Genomic DNA, 27,122 nt, shown 5'->3' with positions numbered 1-27,122 from the left:
ACACACGCACACACACACATATCCACACACGCACACATATCTACACACACCACACACGCACACACACACAGATCTACACACACACACACACACACACACACACACACGCACACACACACACTCGCAAAAGTAAAAATAACACAACTGCGCGGCTCACTTTTTTACAGACTCGCTTTTCTGCTGAAGATGATTGACAGCGGCTCTCAAGGCGAGGCCACTAAATACTGTTTTTATTGGAGAGTCCAAGATGAATGACGGCAGGAGAAAAAGAGAAGGAGAGGGAGAGAGGAAGAGAGAGAGAGAGACTCGTCCGGAAAATAGAGCGTTCCTCTTCCATTCTTCTCCCAAGGGCCCGCGGCTCCCGGGGGGCACAAACACGGCCAGCGCCGAGTGTCGAGGGTCGACGAGACGCGCGAACGCGGCGTATCGATCCCCCCCGCGGTCGTAGCCCGTTCCGTTCACCGCCCGCCCCTCCCCAGCCGTCGGGCACGAGAAACCGCCCCCGCCGCGAGCATTTTCCACCGGAACGCGGGGATTTATCTCCGCGCGCCGCAGTCCTGCGACGGGTAGATAAATATCCGCGGCGTGTTTTCTCTCCGCGCCCCGAACCGCGCTAAATTCTGCCACGTCAGTAGACGATGGTGGGGTTTCTGTTCTCTCACCAACTGCCACCCCCCCCCCCGCCACAAACCCCCAAACTCATCCTCCCCCACCCCCCCGCACACACACCCCTGGTCTCATTCTCGCTTCCCATTATTCCACCCCGGTTGGCTTCTATTGAGCAGGGGTTCGAGAGGGAAAGTGCCGGGGGGAAAGGTTCTCGAGCCGGTGGAATATTAAGTGTCTTGAGTCATCCGGGGAACTCGAGTCGCCATTGTACCCCTATTTTCGGGGTCCGCCGCGCCGCCCGCTCCACACAGGGATCGCTTCAAAGCAAGGCGGGGAGGGGAGAGGTTGCATCACGGGAACTTGGACCCTGTGCGCCCCCCCCCCCAACCCAACCCCCTCCCTCCCCCCACATCCACCGCCTCTTCACATAAGTGTCTTTCAGGACGAGCTGTCACTCAGGCCTGGCAAGGCGGGGGTTGGAGATGGGGGGGGGGGTGACACCATTTACGGTCGGTGGTCTTTGTGGCTGGGCGGGCCCTTCACAGGTGTACACTACTTTAGAACAATAGAGCGAGGAAGAGCACAAAACAAGACTTCAGGTATTAATAATAAATGAAGCAAATCCGTGAACTGTGGGCTACTTGTGTATTTTCTGGATCCAGATTACTGTGTTAGATTATCTTTGCATTCAGTTGTATTGCGACTCAAATGCATAGCCTGCTACATTTCCCATAAATGGCCCGTGTTGGGGTTACCTGTCACATCTGATCAGCCACACATCTTTTAAAAAAAAAAAAAAATTAAATAGCCAAATAGCATTATGAGTATAGGAAAACAGCTGCGGTGGAATGAATAAAGGAAAAGGTAACATACAACATTACTTTTCAGTAAGACATATGTAAATAATAATAAAACACCGTTACACAACAATTGTATTTCCTGTCTTCTAAGTGAAAAAATAGGCCTATAAACAAAGACAGACAAACGGACGGACGAACACATAGATAGATAGATATATAGACAGACAGACAGATATGCGTGCGCATCGTTCTGCTGTGCGAATGTTTCACTTCCGGGGTCTGACAGTATTGTTTACGTAAAGAAGTAGCTGGTCTACCTGGGGTCCAGGCTGGGCCTACCGCGTACTTGAAGGGGGAACAGCCTTTTAGTGAAACACGGCAGGAGAGAAGGAGGAGGCGGTAGGGAGGGAGACACGGACGACATGGACGGGCGTCTGATGGCGAATCCAGCTGAGCAAACAAAAATAGGCCTGCCCCTGCAACACTACGAACCTGGGAGTTGGGGGTGGGATGTGTAGGTCTACGAAAAGGTCAGATTCCTCGCCGTATCTAATTCAATTTCACAAACTGTAAGAAAACACGGCTCTCCACTAAGTCTTTCTACATAAGCAAGGTTTAATTTTTTTCCTTGAGAACCCGAGGGTAGTTGGCTAAACGAGATAAGCCAATATCACTGTTCATTTGCTCTGTCCTAAGAAGACAATGGCGACCATCTTTAAAAACGTATATAAATTAAATACTACTTACTGTCCTGGTACCGATGTGGGGTTGTAAGCGCGCAGTTTTATGTAGACGCGCAAGGAGACACGGACGGTGGTCTGGTCAGTTCTGGTAAAGACATTAGTGCTACGTTCAGGGCCGACGGGGAGTCCCATAGACAGCGCTCACTTCTCTAAATAAACATTAGTCTTAAAAAGTTTGGCCCCACGACCCCGGACTGATCGCATTTCACTCCGGATAGTAAACTTCATTTTTTATCGCCGAGTTTCCCATTCTTTCCGAAAACACACTGACATTGAAAAGAGATTGAATGTCCGACTTTAACTGAGTTTCTCTTTCTCCTGGCTTGGGCACAGTTGCGTCCTTAAGGTCTATTTTCTCGTGCAATGTGGACCAATTAAATTCGACACAGAACTTTGTTTTATGTTCTCATACCTAGATGAAAAGGAATGCATTAGTTCACTCGGTGCCAGTAAGTAGAACAACACGGGACTTATTTTATTTTATTTTTTACGTATATGTTCTGTTTGCCAGATCAGATCTGGCAAATTGTTACGCCGAAAAAAATACCGCATTATAGAGAAGAAATGTCTTCGTTTGTAACTCGTATTCAACTTAAGATAATATCCAAGTAAACGTGTGTGTGTGTGTGGGGTGGGTGGGGGGTTTACTGCACAGACTTATGACAGATCCATAAACCCTGAAATTCTCGTACTAAATAAATAAAAACCAACATTAAGCCTCGATCGCTGTATTTCAACGTTAACTTCCCCTCGCGGGGCTGTGTCAAATTATATGATAGGCCTATTAGATGGTTATGCATTATATTGATGACCATACTAAATAATTTCCGAAAATTGCAGTTGATAATCATTTTCATGTTGCGACACAGAATTTTTCCTACTGGTTTTTTTATTTTTTATTTTACGTGCTTTCGATATAGCTATTGGGTCAATTCAAGCCACAGAACTTTGTACACAGATAGCCAACTGTAGTGGGCGGAGTAGGACGGGCACAGGGAGGCGGTTAACGATGCGAGGAGAGAGTGAGAGAGTCACGAGACCGTTTCACGTCTCAGGCTCCCGGCGTGAAAAAAAAAAACAACGTAAGTAAACAGCTGTTTGTCTCGAGGAAAGACCAGCTCTTCTGCTTATTCCAGAGCTGCAGAGACCTACTGGATTATTTGCCCTTTGATTGAATAGCCTCTCTCTCTCTCTCTCTCTCTCTCTCTCCCTTTCTCTCTCTCTCTCTCTCACACACACACACACACACTCAAACAAACCCAACGCTCTCTCTTTAATTTCCACTATATTCGGCTCGTGTCTCGTGCACATGCTTCGTCACCGTGTCAGGAAGCGAACACTGTTGCCCCTGCATGTGGGTGGGGAGGGGGGGGGGTATTGGTGTGTGTGTGTGTGTGTGTGTGTGTGTGTGTGTGACTGTGAGGAGGGAGCTGCAGCTGCGCCTCTCTATCAGGATAATAGCCAGGGGGTCACATGTTAAACCCTCTCCTGTTATTAACGTTAATATTGCGGCGTCCCACTGCGCTGCAACAGTTTAGCAATAGGCTAAACACGTCCGAGGAGCGGGCCCACTCCAGGCCTAATGATCCGACTGGGGAGCCGCGAGAAGGATGGGGTGGATAGGTTGTCATGGAGATTATAATTATTATTGAAAGAGCATAGGCTACATCACACCCCACAAGCGCTCATTGAAAGGGAGGAGAGGAACCAGAGAATGGCCATTACTCACACCAGGTAAAGGCTGGCTGATAACCTGCTGCCGATTTGCTACGGCCTGGATACTTTTCTCCCGTTCAGTAGGCTAATACGTGCCCAAAGATCCGCGCGTTCATGTCTGTTGTCTACGGTGCGGCAGCAGGTGTCAGTCAGCCTGTCATGTCGTGTCAAAGGCGCATGGAAGTATGCTTCCAAAATTAATATTATGCTTCCAGGGAAGAGGGGCGTCCTCTGTCTTTGCTGTGTTTACACACGCTAAATTAATTAACCCGAGGATTCCTTTGTCAACTGCAAAAACATCGGAATAATATAGGTGGTGGGAGGGATATGAAGCATTGTTGTGGGAGTTGGGGGAAGGGGGGGGCGGCGTTGGCGGTTGGGGTGCGTGTCGGGAGTATCTTGATTTATAATCGCCGCTCATCCCCTCTCCTCCAGTCTGCGGTGTGTCTTGGGACCCCGCCGGCGGCATTCCTGCGTTGTGTGGGTGCGAAATCCCCGTCTGCTGGCTCCACCGCGTCAGAGGATGTGGAACGGCGCTGCTTAGGGAAAGTGAAATGGATTAAACGCCTGAGGAAACACGGAACGAGGGGGGGGGGGGTGGGTTGACCGTGGGGACGTCAACGAACCAGGGACTCGCACTAATATTAGGACAATCACCAATCTAAACAATCTAAAGATACGTTGCATTGTACCATGAAATTCCGAATCTAGTGAACTATACCACAAAAGCTGATTTATCTGTAGGTGAATGAACTAAAGAAGCGTTTCTGATTACGGAAAACAATTGTGAAAATCGTTTGTATTAGAGAAACCAGTTTATATTAGAGTGTGACAAGGTAAAATGGTGGATTAAAGGGAATTAATTTGAAGCAGCACTGTATGTTATAATTTCCTCACAATATCTGACTGAAAAAAAACAAACATTGTGCAGCACTCAGTAAAATGTCCGGTGTTCATTCAACTCTAACAGAGTACATATGAGTCCAGTTGGGTTGATTTAACGGTGAAAGTTTTACTGTGCAGGATTGCATTTTTAAAGCAGCCGGGATGAAACTGTCATTTTAGTCGTGGATTTAATTTAATTATGTGACTTTGCGCTTCTAAGTGTCCCCTTTAAGTCAAAGGCAATGTTAGCTATGTAACATACAAAAAATATTTTATTTAAAGCTGAAATTAGCATCGTGTTATGGGGGCACACTATGTTGCCGGGGTGGGAAAAAGTCTTACAATCGCTATTCATATTTTGCGGTCTGTTCCTTCAGTAATAAAAAAAGGCATATGTATTCTGTGTTGTTTTCTGTGACTGACCTGAACAGCCTAGCTCCTGCTTGGGAGCACTTTGGGCCTGGCGCTTATTTGCTCTGTGCGATACCTGCTTCTGAACAGGTGCGCGAATAGCCGAACGTTCTTCCCATGAATTGATTGTAATTTAGGCCACCGATATCGATTTATTTCAACACGGGTGTGGAGCACTTTAAAACAGAAAACAATAGGAGACTGCGACACACACACACACACACACACACACGCAAAATCAATTACAAACTCTCAGAAATAAAGATACAGTGGAGGTGCATTTTTGTTCTTTAAGGAATACATTTTCCAAATGTACCCTGAAAGGTACAGTAATGTTATTTCGGTGCGAATAGGTACCTTTTATAAGCAAAAAAGTTACAAATGAATTTTTATACCCATGGCTAGGGGTGCAATGTTATATATATATATAAGGTACCCCCGGGTGACAAACGTGTACGTTTTTAGGCACTTTTTGTACCTTATTTGTCTGAGAGTGCCCATAATATTTCTTATTTGATTACAAAAGGAGATTTTGCGCACGCGCCTGCGTAGACACGCGCGGAAATTCACGCGCGCATGCACACAAGCACACGCACACGCGGGCACAGAAGCGTTTCTTTTTCATTCAAAGGGAGCTAAATTAGCATACGAAAGAATCTCGGCACTGGGGTAGGCTGGATCAAAGCAAAACAAGACTGACACATCATCTTAGCACCTGTTGCTCCAAAAAAGTTTAAATTCAAGTTAACTTCTGTTTCATGATCTGAGTATATGCAAATCAAATTTAACGGAAACATAGACACTTCTCTAATAAATCAACTGAAATGAAGGGCAGAAACGACGTAGCAAAACCAGAAAACGAACGATAAAAGGCGATTGTTTATGTTATTATTATTATTATTATTATTATTATTATTGATGTTGTTGCTTATAATAATAATCATCATCATCACCACCATTATCAGCATCATTATAATTTTCCAAAAGTATAAAACGAAAGCTAACGCCCACTTTATTCAATTGAAATGATTAAGGGTGGTTTAAATCAGAAAAATTGGGTTTAAACCATTTTATTAAACAACTGTTCCATTTGCTATGAAAAAAAAAATATTATACAGTTATGAAAACAAATCTACTATAATGTAGATGTAAGTACATTTTGGGCTGCTCTTTTTTGAGTTCACTGTGTCCCGCTTTGTCAACAGTTAGCTCTTATGTTGTTTATAGCCGTTTTAAGCAACTTCTGCTATTTTGATTAATCCGAATTTTTTAGATCACATCTTAGTGTGGTAATTATGATCGAATGGCTTCTGTCAAGACGTAACGATCTATGAATTGACCTGTGTTGTATAATTATTTAATGCAATCAAATATATTAACACAATCACATGCAATTTCCAGCCCATGCTCTGCACGACAGCCATTTGTTTCATTTGCTCTCAATTAAGTTGCAAGCTGTAAGAAATCAAACGCAGAAACGACAGACTAATTTACTGAAGCAGAATCTTTTGTGCTGCACTTTTTTTGTTGGTTAGAGTACAATGCCATGCTGGTATTTGTTTTAATGCGTGTGAAATCTGATGTAATCCCGCTTACAATGTACTGTATTGTGCGGAAATGGCATTTCGCAGCGTGCCGACCTTCAGAGTTGTAATGAGCCATGTCAAAATGCGAGAAAGTTCTGACAGGTTGTAAACTTTGGGGACAGGCTAAGTCGACAGAGCGTGCCCAACAATGTCGTGTTATTTTAAGCTTAAACGAAAAGCAATGCAAAAAGTAACACTCCAGATTTCGTCATTGGAAGCGAAAGACTAACCACTGATAGAGCCGTGTCACACTCATTTAAAAAATATATATTTTCACCTGTTTGGTATAGCGTCATTTCCGAAACAATTTTTTTCACACTAATAATAATAATAATAATAATAATAATAATAACATAAATAACAATAATAATAATGACAACCATTATTGTTATTGCTATTAATAATAATAATAATAATAATAATAATAATAATAATATCATTATTGTTGTTGTTCCTTGATAGTGATACAGGATTATGCAGATTACAAAAATGATACTAATCCTAATCATAAAACTTCTCCATAAACAGTAGTGTCAGTAGTATTATTATATAGACTTATGAATACACAGATAATTTGAATAAAATAGCCTATTACTTGCTTAAGATGCATTATGTACACAAAATGTTGAATTATAAAGCGAGGCCAAAAAATGAATATTAAAGATCACATAATGTGCAATTTTGGGAAGATATAATTTCAGATGTGTGATGCGTGTGCATATTATTATTACTATTAGTATTATTATGAGTAGTATAATAATAATAATAATAATAATAAACATATTATTATTAGCATGCCCAGTTAAGTCATTACATTTTGTAACCCAAATGTCTGCAAATTAATTTTATCTTTCATTAAGGTTTTTGTATTTTCATTTAACATAGGTTTTAGTGTCTCAACAGAACAAAATTACCATACCAGAAATAACCACAAATGCTCTTGTTGTTTCCCTTAAGACCTCCCAGCCTAAATATCGGTGACAAATTGATCGTAGATAACAATTAGCATATCTGAAAAATGGGATGTGGGTGGTCAAAGAGAAAAAACGATTTCGTGTAATCCCTTGTCCACGCGCTAAATCGGGGTGACAGGAAGCTCGCGCTGATTTGTTGCAAGGTGACACACGGCCATTAAGCACATAATTAAAATAAGAGAGAAAAAAAGAAATTGGACCTTGAATATTACCCGTATGAAAATATTTGTGGTTTGCAAATTGGCCATTACTCAGCATTATCGTAGATTATAATTTCACTGTGCGCTGTATGAATTTGTAATTTTACAGAATACGTACATGGCCACGGAAGCGTTTCACTGACTCGGGGGGTGTAATTTCACTGCGCACTATATACATGTATACTTTTCTGGAACACATGGCCAGAAAGTGTTTCGCCGGAGTATTCTGTTTACGTGATACAGTATTTATCGATAAATAGGCCTAATCCATGGAAGTGCTACATGTTTTAGGTTGATACACGCATTCTCAGACTGCACACGCAGATTATTATTATTATTATTTTTTGTATCGCTTCATATTGAAAGGCATATTTACACACGCGCGTGCCAACAAGCCATACGCACTTATAGAAAATATTCGGTTTATATAGCCCATTGGTCTATATTTATTGAGTGGAACAGCTCTCTGAATAAATGCGTTACATGCGAAGTAGTCATGTTAACCCTCATACTACTATCCCCAATGATTTCATTATTGTTAAAAATAATACGAACCTTTGTTTGTCTGCCTGCTCCATTTGGTTAATATGACAGGAGTCGAGAAAGGGCAACAGGCAGGAAACTAATAATCGAAAGTACAGGCGAGCCGCGCGACGAGGAACTGTCGAGGTGGCGCAAGGTCAAGAGGGATGGAAACAGAATGCCCCCTCCTCGCGCTTACGAAGTCAGTGCTGTGATCTGGAACCCGTCTTTCGTTTTTCTCGCTTACTTTTCTCGAGAATGAAGAACGTGCTATAATCAACAGATCAAAATGCTAATGTAAAAAAATCTACTTACAATGTCGCTCCTAATATGAAACAGACTGGCAGTGGAATTAAGAAACTCCTGTTAGTTTTGCCTCGATTTATCTATGGGTGGTCCCCGTATGATATGCTTCACGCGCCCACGTGCACAATAACGTACAATTAGTAGAGTAAAGAGACTGTAAGGATGTTGTCTATACACAACCCAACGATTTAATCTTGGGATTAAAAAATGTTATTGTAAGTTAACCAAAAAGTGGCTGTTATGGAGAGGGCAGTCATAAAATCGGGAGCAGTGGTGATTTTGGATTATGTTGATAAGGAGATGGAGGAAATCGACGTCACTTTTTTTTTTTTTTTTTTAAGAAAATGGCCTAGCGTACATCTAACAGTGTTCAACAGACATGGTTGAAATTATGACATAGCAGCTCATTTTGACTGAAATAGTCGCGCCAGAATATTGATAGGCCATACTAACCTACTTCCAACTTCCTTTTGTGTTGCAATTTTAATATTGGCATACATAGGGACCATAACATTTTAGTCATTTTCTTAAAAAAAAAAAGTTTGTGTGTGTATGTGAGAGAGAGAGAGAGAGCGTGTCCGTGTATGCAAGCGTGCGCACATTTGTGTGTGTGTGTGTGTGTGTGTGTGAAGCTGCAAGCCGACTAATTATAACGACCACCTCGACCACACTAGCCTCCCACGGAGACAGCGCGCGCTAACCTGGTGAAGTCCGCAAACTCCGTCCTCATCATAATGCTCATGATGATGATGATAATGATGAAGGTGATGGCTGAAGGCCATTATGAAGGTGCTGATGATTATTTACAAAGTTATTTATTTTAAAAGTAACTACAGATTAGGATCAGCACATTATTATTATTATTATTATTAGTAGTATTAATAAAATATATATATATCATTTAATAAAAAATTGCTTCAGTTATGATACTATAACAGTAGTCCATTATTTTTAATCACATTACGTCACAAAACATTTTTCTCTGTTGGTCGTTCCCGAGCCTGTGTACGCGCCTGCCTAAATGTTTTGTAGGTGTTTTTTCTTTGTTATTGACGTTGTTGTTTATATTATGGAAATTCAGATGTTAAATGCAGCTCAAATCTACACTTTCTACCTTTTCCTTACGCACTGTACGGGGATAGGTAGGCAACATAACATCCAAATGCTGAAAAGGGGATTTGTTTTATATTTATGGTTATATTTTGCTATTTTGCAGTTTATTTTGTGGCCAATCTGCGAGCGAATTAGCCTTCTGTGTATTATCCATGTCGGATCGTGTTTTACCGTAAAATTCTAAAAGGCAAGTAGGCCTATATGTCCAACGAGATTTATTTTTATGCATGCGTCCATCCGCTTACTTTCCTTAGCCAATTCCATTTTTTGTCTTTTGGAACATTCTAAAATATCTTTTAATTTTAATTTCTAAAATTATTTGCAAACGTGTATTTTTTTAATGTTAAATATTCTGTGCCAAAATTCTAACCGCAGGTGTCATTTACGGAAGGAACTGATGACGAAAGAGAAGCGAAAGGCCGACTGTTGTTCTCTGTATCCTCGGATAACTTGAAAACATGCGTTCGAGCTTTTGGAGAAACTCGCAATTTCTCAACAATAAATGCTCGTCAGCGTTCTTGGTTTTTTTTTTTTTTTTTCAGATTCCAGTGACTGAAGTGATACGTCATTTGCTCTTAATGATGCTCATCTCAGATCTCAGAGTGCCTTGCCGCAAGCAAGCGATAGGCCTACATTGCGTGGGCCTTCCCATCCCATACATTTTGAATCTTTTTTTCCCCCTAAAATCCTTTCACAACTCTTGCTTATTTTTTTTAGAAAACCAAATGTTGCTAACGAATGCCGGCCTCTAAGAGAAGTTGTGCGCAGTCTCAAACAATTGCTCTGACACGTACAGTACTACGGGCGTGTAATTCCTGGTTTTCTAGCTTCTGATTTTAATCTGTCGTGGCGAGGGATCAAACCAACATCAAAGTTACCACGACAGTTTTTAGAGTGGGTCCTTCTTTGTGTGTGTGTGGGTGTGTGTTTTCAATCTACAAACACCACATCCTTTTCTTTTCATTCAACAGTTGGTTTTATGTATTTGTTTATTTATTTATATTTTGTTGCGATATCTGACCCCCTACAACATCTGCCATCTTTAATAATCTAAATTCCGAAATTAAAGCATCATCTAGCAGAAATTGACGTGCTTTGTATTTTTCATTTAGTGACCTAAGAAAGTTTGGCGGGGGTTTAAAAAAAAATCCAGCCTAATATTTGCGCCCGCTTCAAAGGATTTTCTGGTACTAGAGGGGAAAGAGGCACCGAGACGACAGCCCTCCCACCTTCTATACCTAATAATCAGCTGTCAGAAACACCCCACACAGTAATTTAACAATTTGCACACGGCTCTGGTAAATAAAAGAAGCTTTATGTCCCCTTCAGCCTCAGAACATTTGCTTGACCAACTCTAAAATGGATTCATCGGCCTGTTTTCTGTGGCGCGGCGAGGCCCCGCTGCCTCTTTTGTACACGTCCCGAAACAACACAGTCGACATGAAAGCGGACAACCGAGCGCCTTGTAAGAAGATCGCCTTTCAGAAGCAAATGTGTGTGGCTTGTCTCGCGGGGGACCGCTTGCCGGGCGTCCATTCATGCCCCGGGGAGAGGGTCTTTGCCGACAACATCAACAAACCGGCAAAAAAAAGCCGCATTATCGTGGATTAGGATCCAGATTTTTTTTTTTTTTTTTTTTGGAAAATGCTGCCACAAATTAGCAACCAAACCTCCAGAGATCGTGGGTGTCTATGTAGAACCCTGACATTCAATTACAGGTTTCCAAGCGCGGCTGTTCTCATTCATTTACCTCTTTGTTATAAAACCGAATCCAGTCCATTGCTATCGCTACGAGAGCCACAGGGCAGCTATACGCATGCACGGTCGCCTGCGTTTTTAAAATATTGCTGGAGACTCTGGAAACAAATAACTCATATTATCCTGTTACAGCTGTCGTCATTGTTAATATGTACGATTGCCACGTTAACACGTCAAAAGATGGACTAATTGCAGAAGGCATATTCAAAAATAAATTTAATGCGGTGGACCTCCGGTAACCATTTGGACCACACGGTAGCCAACCGCACGGTAAAATGTCCTGTGTTAATTAAACTCTAACTGAGTTTACATGAGTCCAATACGGTTTAAATAGGCCTACATTCTGTTGTCATGAAATGCACTCTATCAGAGTCGTTTTAACACTGAACATTTTGCTGCGTGGTCTTCAGGTGACGAAAGCCATTACAGGTGCGGCCTGTATTCTACGGAGGTGTGTGAAATAAACGCGTTTTAAGTTAAAAGGAATTTAACAAACATTCAGCGTGATTTGAGGCCCCATTCAAATTAATAAACATGGAATAGAATGCATCCTCTTATTCCTGTCCGTGGTAATTTCTGATTAAGGCAACAATGCCCCCATTCATAAAGCGAGTTAAGCGTATAGGCCTGAAATTCTGCAGCCTACTGGTTTTAAAATCGGTTTTCTTACAAACAGATGTTTAACAATGGATAATTTGCCATTTGAAAGTAGTTTTGTAGGTATAGTTTAAATGTACTAATGTATTATTTCTAGTTATATTGATTTGGCTTTATGAATAGGGGGTTAATGAATAAGTCTGCATTTCTATAAGAGAGCGTATTAAGCCTGTATAATTACACACTTTAAATAATTTAACGAAAACATTTTTTAAAATTCACAAACATTTATTTTTTTTCTTGACTTTACAACAAAAATGACCTATGGACATTTTAAGCGTTTTTTTTTTGTCTGGCTTTCTTTACATATAACAACATTTTCACAGATTATTTTCAATGAAATAGATAAGAACGTATGCACAACAATTGAACAGAATGAGAGGTAATGCGCTTTACACCAAAACCACGTACTTGTCTATTGACCACATAAAATAATAATAATAATAATTACAAATTCACCAAAACATCGCTGTAAAGAGAAAGGGGGAATAGTGGGAAATGTTATAGTTTGTATTTACAACCCCCACCGTCTCTGGCAATGTGCTTTAAAAACAATTAAAAACCTGAGTTTTAGGCCTCGGTCAGAACAGTGCTGTTTCACAAACTCAACAGAAATATATAAAACGATAATAATAATCTCAATAGTTGTCAGCCGTCAAAAAAATAATTCCTAGTGAGCGAGATGCTTAACCTTTTAAACTACATTTTCTTTACAAAATAGCCAGTCTGTCTTCTGGTCAATATAGGGCCTCAGGAAACAGCTAAGTGAAAAGCCTGTGTCCATTTTCTGCACCCCATAGCTACTTAATTTAAAAGTTTTTTTTTTCTTGTATGTGACTTTAATAGGCTTCTTCCCTTTGCATTATACATATTTACAGGTCATAAATATATTTTACGGAAGTTGCTCTCTCTTTTTTCCTTGGATCACGTCAACGGAAACACCAGGGGAAGAATAAATGCTTTTAGTGTCGCAAAGAATGTTTATCCTACCTTCGCGTATGTCGAAAAAAACCTTAATGGGGTTTACAGCATATCTGTGCTTTTTTTCTTGCCTGATTAGAAGTGACAACCGCTAAGGTTTGTAGTTTTGCTGGAGAAGGTTTGCGCCCCCGTCGACTGCAGCATGGTTTCCTGCGAGAGATTCAAGTGGTTAGAAGCCGAGGCGAGCGCCGGCGTGAGCATCGCCAGGATCTGCGCCTGGTTGCCCGGCTGTGCGGAGAAAGGCGAGGCCGGAGAGTTGGCTCCGCCGATTATATTGTCTATAGAGAAGGAGGGCCGACTTTGCGTGCTGGCGTCCGCTTTAAGAGGCGCCAAGCCCGGCAGAGTCGGACTGAGTTGTGGGTAGAAAGGCTTCCTCAACTCGGCCCCTAAGAGCGAGGGGAGAGGATGCGGTGTCGGGAATATTGATGCCGGGGAAGGGAGAGCGCACTGCGGGTTCTGAAAAGGGAAAGCGCTCGCAGGATGATGCGAGGGATACGGATGATGAGCGTGGAAATTCTGCAACTGAAGACCATAGTTGTAACCGTAGGGACCGTAAGCAAAGCCCGGCAAGAATCCCCCGGGGTCCCTAAGGATCTCGTTTGACTGGTGCCTTTTGAAACGTTTCCTCCGGCGCAGAAAACTCCCGTTGTCGAACATGTCGGCGGACTCCGGATCCAGTGTCCAGTAGTTGCCTTTTCCTGGGTTGCCAGGCTCGCGGGGGATTTTGACGAAGCAGTCATTGAGGGACAGGTTGTGCCGGATGGAGTTTTGCCATGCCGGGAACTTTTCCCTGTAGTAGGGAAACCTGTTGCTGATGAACTCGCAGATCTCGCTGAGCGTCAGGCGTTTCTTGGGACTCTGCAGAATGGCCATGGTGATTAAGGCGATGTAGGAGTAAGGCGGCTTCACCAGCGCATTTTTCCCGGATTTCTCCGCACCCATTGGTCCTCCTCCGGCTTCACCTCCCATCCCGATCTGGTCAGTCTGACCCTCGGAGCTGCTCAGGCCCGGCGAAGAGGCGTTCTCACCTGCGTTCTGGGACAGGTTGTCGTCAGAGTCATTGTCCAAGTGGAAGTCGTGATGGTGGTGCAGGTATTTCCCGTCCTTGCCCACAGCGATGTCCCCCCCGACCACGTCTATGTCCACATCCTCGGACAAGGCAGAACTGTCGGACATATCCGTGCCTAGAGTCATCCTTGGAAGGTCTGTCTGCCTCGCGCTCTTACGTTCCGTGACGAGTTGCTGCGGCAGCTCCAACACTCGGCAAGTCTGTGTTTGCGTCCGTCAGAGTGTCAAAAAAATACACGGTCACTTTCATTCGCTTCTGAATATCCGACAGGACTCCCGGGTTTGTGTCCAAGCGCAAAAGACTCCCTTTCCCGCATGAAATCGAATTAGAAGTCATTAAGGGAGCATAAAGATAACTGCTGCTAACGTGACGTCCTTCAGCTTCAGCTGTGAACGCAGCGACCGATACCAAGACATGTGAGCCAGCGAAGAGCCTCTCTCGCGGTTGAAGCGGTCAAGAGCCCAAAGTTATTGCGGGGGAAAAAAGTTTCAAAATAAATGCAATATCTTGAAGTCCGTTCGAGCATACGTCTGTGTTAATTGTAAGAATATTTTTCGCTGTTGCCTGGTTTTGTTTATATGTATTCAGTTATATTTTTCTTCTTGCAGGTTCATGCATTAATGTAGGGTACTAGTATGTTTATTTTTATGCACACAGACACCGCACCCGTGTCCCGTGCGAGCCTAACATTCCCTCCCCTCGCGGCTCTCTTAACGTATTTATTCGGCCGAAGGTATCACGTGATCACCGTGTCACAGCAGGCCAGGAAGTTATGGAGGCTGGGACAGAGGAAAATAGGGTTAAGAAAATATATTTATACTCGACAAATTCCACTCTCTCTTAATCAGTAATTCTACCTTTAAATTACTTTTATATGAAAGTATATGTTACATGAAATAATAAACAGAAAAATCAAACAACGTACCAAATTAATAATATGACGTATAAACTGATTATGCTAAATGTGTGACGCGTTTAGGCGCTTTCAGTGCCGGCCGTATCTGTGTAGTCTATTTCTGCCGCCCTAGAAGAACTGGAAACGTGATAGACTTCATTATTGAAATGATTAGGAAAAGCGTTAATATTTCTACTAATTTCGGTTACTCGTTGTGCAGTGAAACCGACACTTCGTTGAGATAAACGAAGTTAAGGATAGGCTCATGCGGATAATATCTTAGCCGACGTTTGAATAATTAATTGGCCAAAGTGTAGTCATTTGTAATATTTCAAACGATGAAATATATGCTGTAAACTATAGCTGAATTGAAAATCAGATCTGTATCTGGTGTTTTGTTTTGTTCTTTTGTTAGATAGGTGTCCTGTTTGCAAAATGTAATACAACTATAAGCTGGAATTTAAAAAGTTTTTTTAATGTGCAACTAGAATGTTACACTTTTTACATACTATTAAACAGTAATTGTTATGTATTGTAACTGTGTACTGAATTGTTTGTATCAGTAATATATTATTTGCATTTACAAAAAACATAGGGGCGAATAGGGTACTGGTTATAGATTCAAAGTTTAAAAGACATAAATGGTTGTTTTAAGGGTTTTAACGTTTGAAACCTGTTTATCGGCTTGTTCGTCATATGAAATCCTCCTTATTTTACCATGAAGATATAAAAGGAATAATTTAAAAAATATAAATATATATAGATATATATTATGTATAGATATAAAAGGTCTACACTTTGGACTTAAAAGTCGTTGTTCCAAATATTTATGTATTAAACATTTACATTATATTTTTTACTCCTTTCAATAGGCTAGGTGTTATTTCTATAGTGGATATGAACAGTTGCAAACCACCCCCCTCCCCCCATCAACCTATTTCTCTCTCTCTGTCTCTTCCTCCCTCCCCTCTCTCGTTCTCGCTCTGATATTTTTCCCAATTATGCTTAATCAAAAATTAGATTACATTTTATGATCACCACGAGGAATGCATTTGGTTTACAATTTTTTCTAGAGGACTTCATATACTCATTTAATTAATCTAGCTATACGTTGTATTTTTAGTTCTGATTACTGTTGCTGATTTGTTGATGTTGTCGCTGCTGCTACATAAAAAAGGTTTAATGTAAAACATATTCGAATAGAGTACACTTTTAACTGGAACAGGGCACTGGGCATTTCATTGCGCGCTGTTGCTTCTGCTGCTGTTGATGATGATGATTATTATTAAATGACTACGATGATTAGGATATTGTGTCGTCATTATTTTTGCTGAACTGCCTGTATGTCTTAAGTAACGTATATATGTACACACGCACATGCACACACGTATATGCATGTATGTGTATATGTGTGTGTGTGTGTGTGTGTGTATATATATATATATATAATGCATTAGGCGCGCGCGCACACACAGGCGTCACTTAAGACATACTGACACTGTTCAAGAAAAACAATAACGATTTCTGTGTGGGTTGTGACATTCTGTAGCCTAACGTCCGCAGTAAGTCTTTATTCAAATAATTAATTTTGAAATTAAATGTAGGCTACTGAAAATAAATAAATCAGTCAAGTAATCAATTTGTTATAGCTACTGTCAGACCAGAGTGTCGAGGTCCATTGTAAGAACAATAAAAATTGGATCACTGTCTGCCATAACTGCAACTTTTACATTCAGAGCAGTGCATTAAACCACAATACTTCTCAATAAAAAAGAACGTAATAGGAATTATCAAATATATCCCGTATGTTTCCCAGTCCTGTCTGACCGTTCTACTCATTCATCTTTTAACTACTAAAAAAAACTGCAACTTGGAACGTCGCCTTTTACCCTTTCCTACTTCTAAGAATGTTTATTCATATTTATATTTATATTTTACTTAGACAGTTTGGGCTGGGGGTAAGGCCCATGTATTGTGTTAACTTTACACCGAGTTTACAGACTTTAAGATCCACCGACTGCGTCCTTATGGATTTTTCCCCAGTTTGGGAGGGACCGTATCATTCTGTATTTCTGACCATTTATTCAATTACGAACATATACGTATCGAGAAATGCGCATGGTATTCATCTATATAATTATATTATCTCTAGCCTGATTCATATGAAAATATATGTACATGGTTATTTATGTTTCCCAGGTAGATAACCATTTTAGATGCGAATAATTATCGGTCCGCGTAGTGCATAGAGATTAATGTACACAGCAGTTGTCCGTCGTGGGAAACTGTTGATTGGTGCAAAAAAAAAAAAAGTGTACAAGCAATGTCACGTTTTGTAAATGCAATGCATTAACAAATAAAACAGTATCAGTAGCCTATCCTATTTAAGAAATGTGAAATGTTGTGCAGAACCTTACTTGTAACCATGTTTATATATTTATTAGACGTCACAATAATCAATTTTGAAATCGTGCACAATTATGAACTCAAAGGGTAGCAGGCCTATACTAAAAGCGTGGGTTCGATTTTCTAAGGCGAGCGAATCAAATCAATTAAAACGTGCAAGCTGAATCGTTCACTGAAAAAATAATCTGCTGGAACATGCAAACTCATTCTGTCATTCTGCAATGCAGAAAAATTCCACTTGTTGTATTTCCATCTTTGTCGCTTATCCCAAAATCATTTCTCACGGGTTTTATTTTTACTGTGTCATGCAGTCATAACACCATCCATCTACATTGTTTAAATAATTCACATACACTCAAGGGCACACACGCACATATACACAAACACAAGCGCATTCTGCCCCCAACCTGCTCCAATTTGTCTCCGTCACAGAAAGTGAATAGGCTATACGAGACCCGCACAGTTTGCGTACGACTGTACACCGCGAGCAAAATACGCGATGCTTTCGTATCCCCGCATTCCATTTCATTACGGAGCAAAAACAAGCTTGCTCTTGCGATGGCCTTCCGTCGGCACCTCATTCCTCACTGGATCAGACAACAGACTCCCATTAGGATCAACAGAGTATCAAATGTATTTTCAGAATGCCTTTACGAACCTATTGTCAAAGCCGGGTCTGATTTGTTCCTTCCTTCCCTGAGGAACTCCTCTCTCTCAAACACACACACACTGTTTTGACACATTGTAAACAAATTCAACATGGAAATCAACAATACCATCGACTCACACATTGGCATTCCCATAAAAAAAGTTATATTTTTTGTTAGGAGGAAAACGGTTAACACTGGCTTGATTCCTCTATAACAGTCGTCTGTAAATACTGGGAAATTGTGGCCGTAAAAAATAACCTAACTAATTTTCCTCAACGCGAAAACGGATAGCCAATTTATAATGCATTGGGATATTGATAACCTGAAACAATGCAAGGCATTGCTAAACTGAATAGCTTCCTTTTCTCATTGCCCGGGCTTATTTGAACTATGTGTAATCGTAGACCGGTAGTAGCCTACACAGAGAGAGAGGTCCCGCTGAAGACACGCGTTCTCTTGATTGTCGGAGCCTTATACCGCCTGCAGTGTCGGAGGCAGTCGGGAAATAAGTACGTGTAAACTAATGTCTACGAGATTTGCGGCCTAACGAGCGGAGGAAAGTGGGCTATCGGCGCCGTTCATCTCGTCCTTTCACTTAAAGTTTTCTTTAACGACACGCTCACTCAGTCAAGCCGCTAAGCCCCCTTTCCATTTCCCCAGTCTTCGCTGGGTCGTCGTCTGGCTGCGGTCGCATAACTCACATCGCCGAGCTGAAGATCCGGACAGCTGCCCGGGAGCACGGCCAAGTCACCACTTCAGGTCACGGTTTTCTCTCTCTGTTTTTCTCTTTTTTTAATTAAATTTTTGTTTTTACGCCTAGATACGTCGTTAAAACCAAGATAACGTGTTTATTTCATTTAATAGACTTAAGCCCAGTTATTGATAGGCTGTAATTAATAGACTATATTAAGTGTGGCTTAAAGCGACCTATAAAATGCTTCGTTATTAATAACCTAGCCTCTGTTTTCATCAGAATTTATTAAAGTGAGTCAGATTGCTGGTGTCTATATGTTAACCATAATAGGCATAATTCATAATAGGAAATTCTTAAGACTCTCTATTATAGACTACCTGAAAATAGACAACAATCTCAAATTCATTCCTGTGGTGCTGGCCCTGTCGTAGGTTAACTCGCATTAGACAGTAAAGTTTCCCAACGTTTTCCAAATCAGACAGATCCTGTAGGCCATTGTTCAGTCCGTGGACAGGAACACGTTGTTACATTATGACAGTATGCTAAGCTACAAAGGTGTGGCCACGTTATTTGCAAGAACCCAAGACATTAAATTTATATGAGAGAACCATAAATATAGCCTACTTTAAATATATCTGCCCTTACACACGCCGGGTCTGCATGGTGTTGGAAACCAAAAAAAAAAAAAGATTTAACGTGGCCAGGTGAATCGACCTTGACATTACTCGTTCATGTTATGGTTTCCCCATCTAGTGGTTAAAAATGGTAACTTCATTTTTGGTCCCATTGCCAGTATTTTCCATCAACGGAAATCCCCTCGTTGTGAGACAAACTGAAGATGCGGCTAAATTAGGCTTACATCTCGCGAAGCCAAATGAAAGACGTTGTTCGTTTGATTTATTATGTGGCCTGGCACTGATTATACTTGCATACAATTTATTATTATTATTATTATTATTATTATTATTATTATTGTTGTTGTTGTTGTTGTTGTTGTTTATAATTCACAATAACTTAGGAGTGTCTTTTCCTTCACGTTTTTCCCTCAACTTTTAAAAATAGATTAAAACTAAACAATGACATTAATCCACACACACACACACACACACGCCTGTTTTGAGATGGAATTAATGTTTCCTTGATATGTAAGCATGTAATATATGTGTAAGCAGCTTTGGGGAAATTTCATGCTCATTTTAATAGGTGAGCATTTGGCCTGTGCCTCTGCTGTGATAAGCCTGCTACCTGTCAACATTAAATTAGTCGTGTTTTAGTTTTCGTTTATCATTTTAATTTGAAAAGTGTACCTTTTATATATACCTATTAATGTATCTTATTGGCTTGTCTTTGAAAAAAAGCGTCCTAGACTCTGATATCAACTGAAACTAATTTGGACAGAGTAAAACTCCATGAAGACGCACAGCTTTTGAACTACTCGGTTTTATAGTGTGGCCCGACATCTAGTGGGCACGATACACATAGCATCAAAAGCGAAAACGCATCCGGTTACCTTAAAATTACTTTAAGTATGATCAACACCACCAGGGGTCGCTAAAAGATTAATTAATGGAGATTTTGTTTATAGTTACGGAAACACCCCGTTGCCTGATCTGATGACGTGGATAACTGAATTCATGACTTCGTTTACGTGTGAGGAAAACGTGACGTAGCCTTCGAAGCTCTTGGTAAACAGACACAGGCTGTATATCCTGTTCTAGCAGCTGCGCTTGAGGTGGGACAGGGATACGGAGCATGCGCAGGCGTTGAGGATAAATACCCTGCTCGAGTCATAGTAGAACAGTAGGAGTGGAACTGAATTCCTACAAATGCCCTTCTGTTCAAATAAATGATACACATACTCACCTCTGGGTAAGAATAATGACGATGGTGTCACATTGTCAAAGAAATAGCCAATAAAATATGTAATTCTGAAGGATAGTAAATCAAGAGTAGGGCTGTGGGCTACCCATCTAAAATAGCTCATGTTGACGTGTTAATCTGTTTTGCCTGATTATGAAAATGAGCAGTGGCAGCCTATTTAACCTAGACAAACGTCTTGAAGTTTTTGTGTTAGGGTTCTAAATGTAATGCTTCGAAACCACAACACATTTGACTAGGACAACGAAACACGAATTTGTTTTCTTATCAGTTGCCTTATATGCGTAGTGATTTTACCATAAATTAAAATATTACATAGTGTGTATGTGTGTGTGTGTGTGAGAGAGAGAGAGAGAGAGAGAGAGATTTATGACATAACTAGAATTTAAAAATGTATTTTGTTAATTGGCGTAGCCCACTCAACTTTGATGAGACATATTGGTTTACTGGCACAGCAAATATTAAACGTCCGTTAGCTGCTGTGATGGCCGTTCGCTGTTCATTGTAAAATTTTGAGACTTTATACGACATTTAAAGGTATAAGTAGCCTAGTTCTATAAATTGAAGTAGCCTGCATGACTGATGCAATATGGGCCTACTGTTTGCTTCTGTGCCAACTGTACGTTTGTGAACCATTAGCCTGGAATTTGTGTTGTTTCCAATTTCTTGTTTCTTGTCACTGCTGCCGCCCGTGCCATTCATTTTAACTTCAAACTACTAATACATATTGTGTTATATGCCTGTCCGTTCGACACACACAGTTTACGGATATATTCCCATTGTTAACACATGGCTAAGCCTAAATAGTAAGTAAAATGTAATAAAGATGCTTATTTGGCATTATGTAACGACAAAGTCTATTAATATCGATAAACCTCCGTAAAAAGTTGTGAAATAAAGGACAGTAAAGTATAAAGCAATTCGTTAACCGCTACCATATTTTAATACATATTCAATTTTTAATAGGTTGTGTATTCTAGTTGGCCACACTGTGTATATTTAAAAAAATGATGCTAACAAGTTGAGATGCCAGGATTGCTAAATGTACAATCTCCGATTGAGTCCAAAACCGAGAAAATGTACACTGTAGGTGTTAACTGTAGGCCTACAAATATTTTATTTAACATTTATGCATTTGCTGTGTATTAATTCTAATTAAAATCATTTAATTAAAATTATGGAGACCTTTACGTGAAACGTGTCGTGTTGCAATAATAATAATAATAATAATAATAATAATAATAATAATTGTTATTTAAAAAATTAATTTAATTTAACAATAAAGCGGACATGCCAGAATCTGTCTCTAGCTTTGTAAAAATGCATAGTTTTATGCTCCAATAAACAGGCAGCATTTCTATTAATATATGGTAGATACAGAATGTAACAGAATGCATAATCATAAGAAAAACATATTTATTATTTTGTATGTTGGCTACCATAATTAAACCATCAAGACATTTTAAGAAATTATAGGACAACAGACGTATACTTTTACGCGCTTATCTTTCTGATACCAAATATCTGTAACAGTTAAAATTCAACTATTTACATACAGTGACCGTTACTGTGAAGAATGTTTTGCTGGCCTAATACATTTAAAACCTATAATATCCTTAGTGATATCTGTTTTGTTCAATATTTAGTTTTGCGAGGCTTTACTGACGTGTAGTATTAACACCAGCAAACGTAAACTTTCATTTTCTCCTCAAATTAAAGGAAGATAACCTCACGAGCCAGTATGTATCAAAGTAAAAGAAAACATACATCAGCTTACAAAATATACACTAAAATGTCAATCCAGATAACTGACATGTGTAACACAATATTATTACAGAAAACCATATGCAGACCTTGGAATGTAGTGTCCTTTCACATTAAAGGAAACACAAAAGAACAGACGGCACACTTCACCGCAGCATCGGAATGACACTGAAATGCCACTTGCTAATGAGGCTTGTTTGTTGTTAAGTCTGTCCGTCCGACTTGCTCTTACATGTACCGCTCCAGTCCTGCGGCGAAGTTCGCCTGCCTCATGTACGAGTTGTTGTACGAGTTCATCGGTGGACCGGAGAGCCCGAGCAGCTGTTCCGCGTGGTCGGCGCAAGACCCGGAGCGCACCGGCGGCAAAGACAGCCTGTTCCCAGAACAGTACACCTGAGAGCTACCTGGGGAGAAACTGGGCTGCGTCATGGCGGGCAGGTGAGGCGGAGAGGCCGAGGAGGAGTAAGGATAAGCGGCAGCCAGGTTTGAGGAGAGAGCACCAGTGCCTCGACTTAGCACGCTGGCGGCGGGGTTCACAGTCTGCGCCTGAAAGCACGAAGAAGGATCGGGGCCGCTGACAGAACAGCTGGCGGCCATCGCGCCCAGGTCTCCGCCGCCCAAGCCGAACGCCTGCGCATTTAGCTCACCGCCCGGGCCGGACTGCATCGCCGTTTGCTGGCTAATGATGTTGTCGATACTGAACATCCTGTGTTGACCTTGCGCGGAGACGCCCGCCGAGGCCTGGTAGTGATGGTGCAGCATTGCCGGGTGCGGGGATCCCGCCAGCTGCGAGCCGTAGCTCGAACCCATCCCCGGGTACAGCGTGTTTGGGTAAGACGGCCTGCCCATGGGCGTAGGGGTGAAGGCGCTCGAGCTCTGCATGTAACCCGGGTAGGTACTGACGTCGGTGCGCTTGAATCTTTTCCTCCTGCGTAAAAAGCTCCCGTTGTCGAACATGTCTTCGGCGGCCGGGTCCAGGGTCCAGTAATTGCCCTTCCCTGGTCTGCCGGGCTCGCGGGGGATCTTGACAAAGCAGTCGTTGAGAGTGAGATTGTGTCGGATTGAGTTCTGCCACTTTTTTGAGTTTTCCCGGTAGAACGGGAAGCGCTCCATGATGAATTTGTAGATGCCTCCTAAAGTCAGCTTTCTTTCGGGAGAGTTGGCAATGGCCATCGCTATCAAGGCAATGTAGCTGTAGGGCGGTTTCCCTCGCTGAACGGGCCTCTTCCTGCGCCGGCTCCCGGTAGGCGGTAGATGCTCCTCGGTGTGCCCAAGGGGAGGACCGTCCCCCCGGTCCGTGTTCGGACTGCTCCCCCGGGGTTCGGACTTGATCAGCACCCCGTCTTTCGCCCGAGGGAGGAGCAGAGGTTGCGCGGGTACCGAGGAGTCCAGGTTGACGTTGGGAGACACACCCACGGGACTGGCCGCCTCGGCTGGCGAGTGCGGGGACTCTGCCGTCATGTTGCACATGCCCGAGAGGTAAGAGTAATTTGCCAGATTCATAAAAGTGACGTATTAAAAAATACGTATGCTACGACTCTTTCTTTTCAGCCGTACCTGAGCGGCTCAGGCACCAAACAAAAGATGAGAAATACTTTCTTTCCGAGTTTGTGCAGTTTCTCTCTCTCTCTCTGTCTGACCGTAACCTATGTGTTTTTTTTTTCTTCTTCTTTCCTTTTCTTTCAGGAATCGCCTCTCCTCTTCAACCTCTGTTTGTGGATTTTTCTCTTTCCAGGTGTGTATGTGTGTGTGTGCAGTGGACAGTCTTATAAACCAAAACTCAAGTGACGACACTGACTGCCCGTGACGGAGTGATTTGGGGGTGAGCTCTCCCGCTGACTGACAGCTCAGATTATTCCAGGAAGACTGGTCAATGAGATGCTAGCTATGGACTCTGATTATGGGCACGGACAATAAGGGGGGACGTTAACTACAGGTGACCCGGTCGGCCGCAGTGATCACCTTTGCTTAACTCTTTAAGGATGGCGTCACATTAGATCATTCAAATTAGTTCGCCGTCAGCGAAAATAGTTTGAGCATCGTAGAAGACAAAGTTTTTTGCAGCAGGGGTTCGCAAAATAACAGATAGTCATATCGTATATAACATATAGAAACCTATAACTACGCCTTAGTAGCGCCTGTGGGAAAATATTTCATTCTTAGTTGTCAAAATTCAAATAATAAAACAGATTTTTTTTCCCCCTGTAAGGAAATTATATTTGCACTAGTTTATCAAAACAGAATCTCCCCTTGTATGGTCACGTCTTGTTTAGTTACTGTTTCAACAAAAATATGTATTTTGTTATTTCAGAACCACGCATCTTGTTAGAAAACAAGAACAAGCGCTTCCAGCATTTGGCTAGATTCGGGATAACACCACAAATTACCTCAAATAATAACTTCCAGCCGCTCGGGGGTATAGACGGAACTGAAAGCGTAAGGAGAAATGGGGGTTATTAGACCCGCGTTTCGCGTCGGTGAATCGGACTGCTGTCCAAATTAGGCCTCCAGCGAAATCTGCAACGTCACGGTTTCTTGTGAACATTTTCTTGTGCTGATTGTTACCTGCATGTCTGCCGTGCCACTCGCGTTCATCGAGTAAGAAAAGTACCTCGCAGAAATAAAAGATAATATTAATGATTTATGTTACACTGAAATTTACCACAGAACTGACAAACGGGCGCAGCACGATGGCAAGTGAAAATCTATTTTGTAACTCTTAACTGAGTGCCCGTGGTCTTCATTAGACGCATATAAACTATAATAAAGTTGATTTAACACTGAGAATGTTGCTCTCTCTCTCTCTCTCTCATCTTCTCCTTCCTCTCTCTTTTTCTCTCCTCTCTCGTTCTTGCCCCTAAGTTGATAACACTGAGAATGTTGCTCTCTCTCTCTCTCTCAGTTCAATTCAGTGGTGCTTTATTGGCAGGACAACCAAGGTAGTATTGCCAAGGCATACAGAGAACTTGTAAACGACATATAACACCAGGCTAACAAGACTGTACCGTTAAACATATTGACTTAATGCACAATGAACATATACAGAGACAATGAAAACAGCAACACTGCTAATAGTAATAGTAACAATAAACTCTCAATGTATCCCTCTCTCTCTCCCTGTCTTTCTCCATTTATCCCTCTCTCTGTCCTGTCATCTGTTTGTCTGTCTCTCCCTCTTTCTCTCTTCCTCCCTGCCTCCCTCTCTCGCTCTCTCCATCCCTCTCTCTCCCTGTCTTTCTCCATTTATCCCTCTCTCTGTCCTGTCATCTGTTTGTCTGTCTCTCCCTTTCTCTCTTCCTCCCTCCCTCTCTCGCTCCCTCTCTCTCTCTCCCTCTGTCTCTCTTCCTCTCTTCCTCTCTCGCTCTCTCAGTTTGCTCAGGCTGAGTGTCCGTCCAGCCCCAGAGATAACACGCGTTGAGCTGCTCTGTGGTCTGCCTGACTCGTAGCCCAATCCACCCAATTGAAAAATAAAAACAACTTATTAAAAACAAGCGACCGAGCTGTGAAAGCTTTCAGGAGACAAAAGTAACTATCGCTTCGTTTATTTTTGGAGCGCGAGAGTCAAAGCTTACGTGGAGAGAAAGTGTTATTCTTCTGACTGAAGTTTATTTTGAGAATTTAGTAAAACACTCCTCCAACGAGGCTATGTCCATAATGATACTGTGTACATGCCCACTGGTGCATTCAAACACCATAAATGCACGTGGCATTGGCAAATACATTATTGTGTGCATTAATGATCATATTCGGTGAGCTTAACTAGTGTATCTACGGGGTTACTTTTGGAACATATTCACAAATTCACATGTGTGTGTGTACACTAAATAAAGTGTTCCAAGACACAGAAAATTCACATTACAAACCAGTTATACCCGCTGCACTAAAATTACAGACAAGCACCATTTGATATTACTTGTGAATCATTGCACAGCACAATGAAAAGAAACCTCCTTTCCTGTATTTGATATTAAGAGTTCAGAAGTCCAGCACTGTATAGCCACTCCCCCATGCCCTGTTGACTGTCCATTTCACACGTGCTCATTCGGTTACTCAACCTGTCCATCACACGACAAACACCGGCAAAGTCCCTCATGTTACGTTCACCAAGTGACAGCATGTGTGTATGAGAGAGACTGAAAGAGAGAGGAAAAGAAAGAGAGGAAAGGGTGAGAAAAAGCGAAAGGGAGTGAGAGAGAGAGGGTGATCAAAGCAAAGTTTTAAACAAACAGAACTCCATCACGGTGTTTCTCTCACAGACTGATATGAAAGAGTTAGGATGATGAATCAAACGATGTCATAACCCCCCCCCCCCACCACACACCACCCACCCCTGCAAACCCTCAAGCCATGTAACCCCCCCCCCACACACACCACCGCTCAACCGTCCCAGCCCAAAGTCCAGCACCCCCTCACCCCCCCCCCCACCCCCCTTCACACCATGCCCCTAGCCAGACACACTAAGCCCAGTTAGCTGGCTGCTCACCCCCGGTGGCTAACAGCTTCAG

General features: G+C 41.8%; 2 protein-coding genes across 2 annotated transcripts; both read right to left on the bottom strand.

Moving 5' to 3' along the window:
- Positions 1-12,487: 12,487 nt before the first annotated feature.
- Positions 12,488-15,038, bottom strand: foxd2 (forkhead box D2). Its single transcript, XM_064330439.1, has one exon. The coding sequence runs from the start codon at positions 14,453-14,455 to the stop codon at positions 13,337-13,339; it is 1,119 nt and encodes a 372-aa protein (XP_064186509.1). The 5' UTR covers positions 14,456-15,038; the 3' UTR covers positions 12,488-13,336.
- A 7,251-nt stretch (positions 15,039-22,289) lies between these two features.
- Positions 22,290-24,339, bottom strand: foxe3 (forkhead box E3). Its single transcript, XM_064330438.1, has one exon. It carries the CDS (start codon positions 24,118-24,120, stop codon positions 22,846-22,848), a length of 1,275 nt encoding a protein of 424 aa, XP_064186508.1. The 5' UTR covers positions 24,121-24,339; the 3' UTR covers positions 22,290-22,845.
- Positions 24,340-27,122: the final 2,783 nt, after the last annotated feature.

This window comes from Anguilla rostrata, chromosome 4 (genome assembly GCF_018555375.3).
Source record: "Anguilla rostrata isolate EN2019 chromosome 4, ASM1855537v3, whole genome shotgun sequence".
Lineage (NCBI taxonomy): Eukaryota > Metazoa > Chordata > Actinopteri > Anguilliformes > Anguillidae > Anguilla > Anguilla rostrata.
The sequence above is the reverse complement of the archived record's forward strand: the minus strand, read 5'-3'. Positions and strand labels throughout refer to the sequence as shown.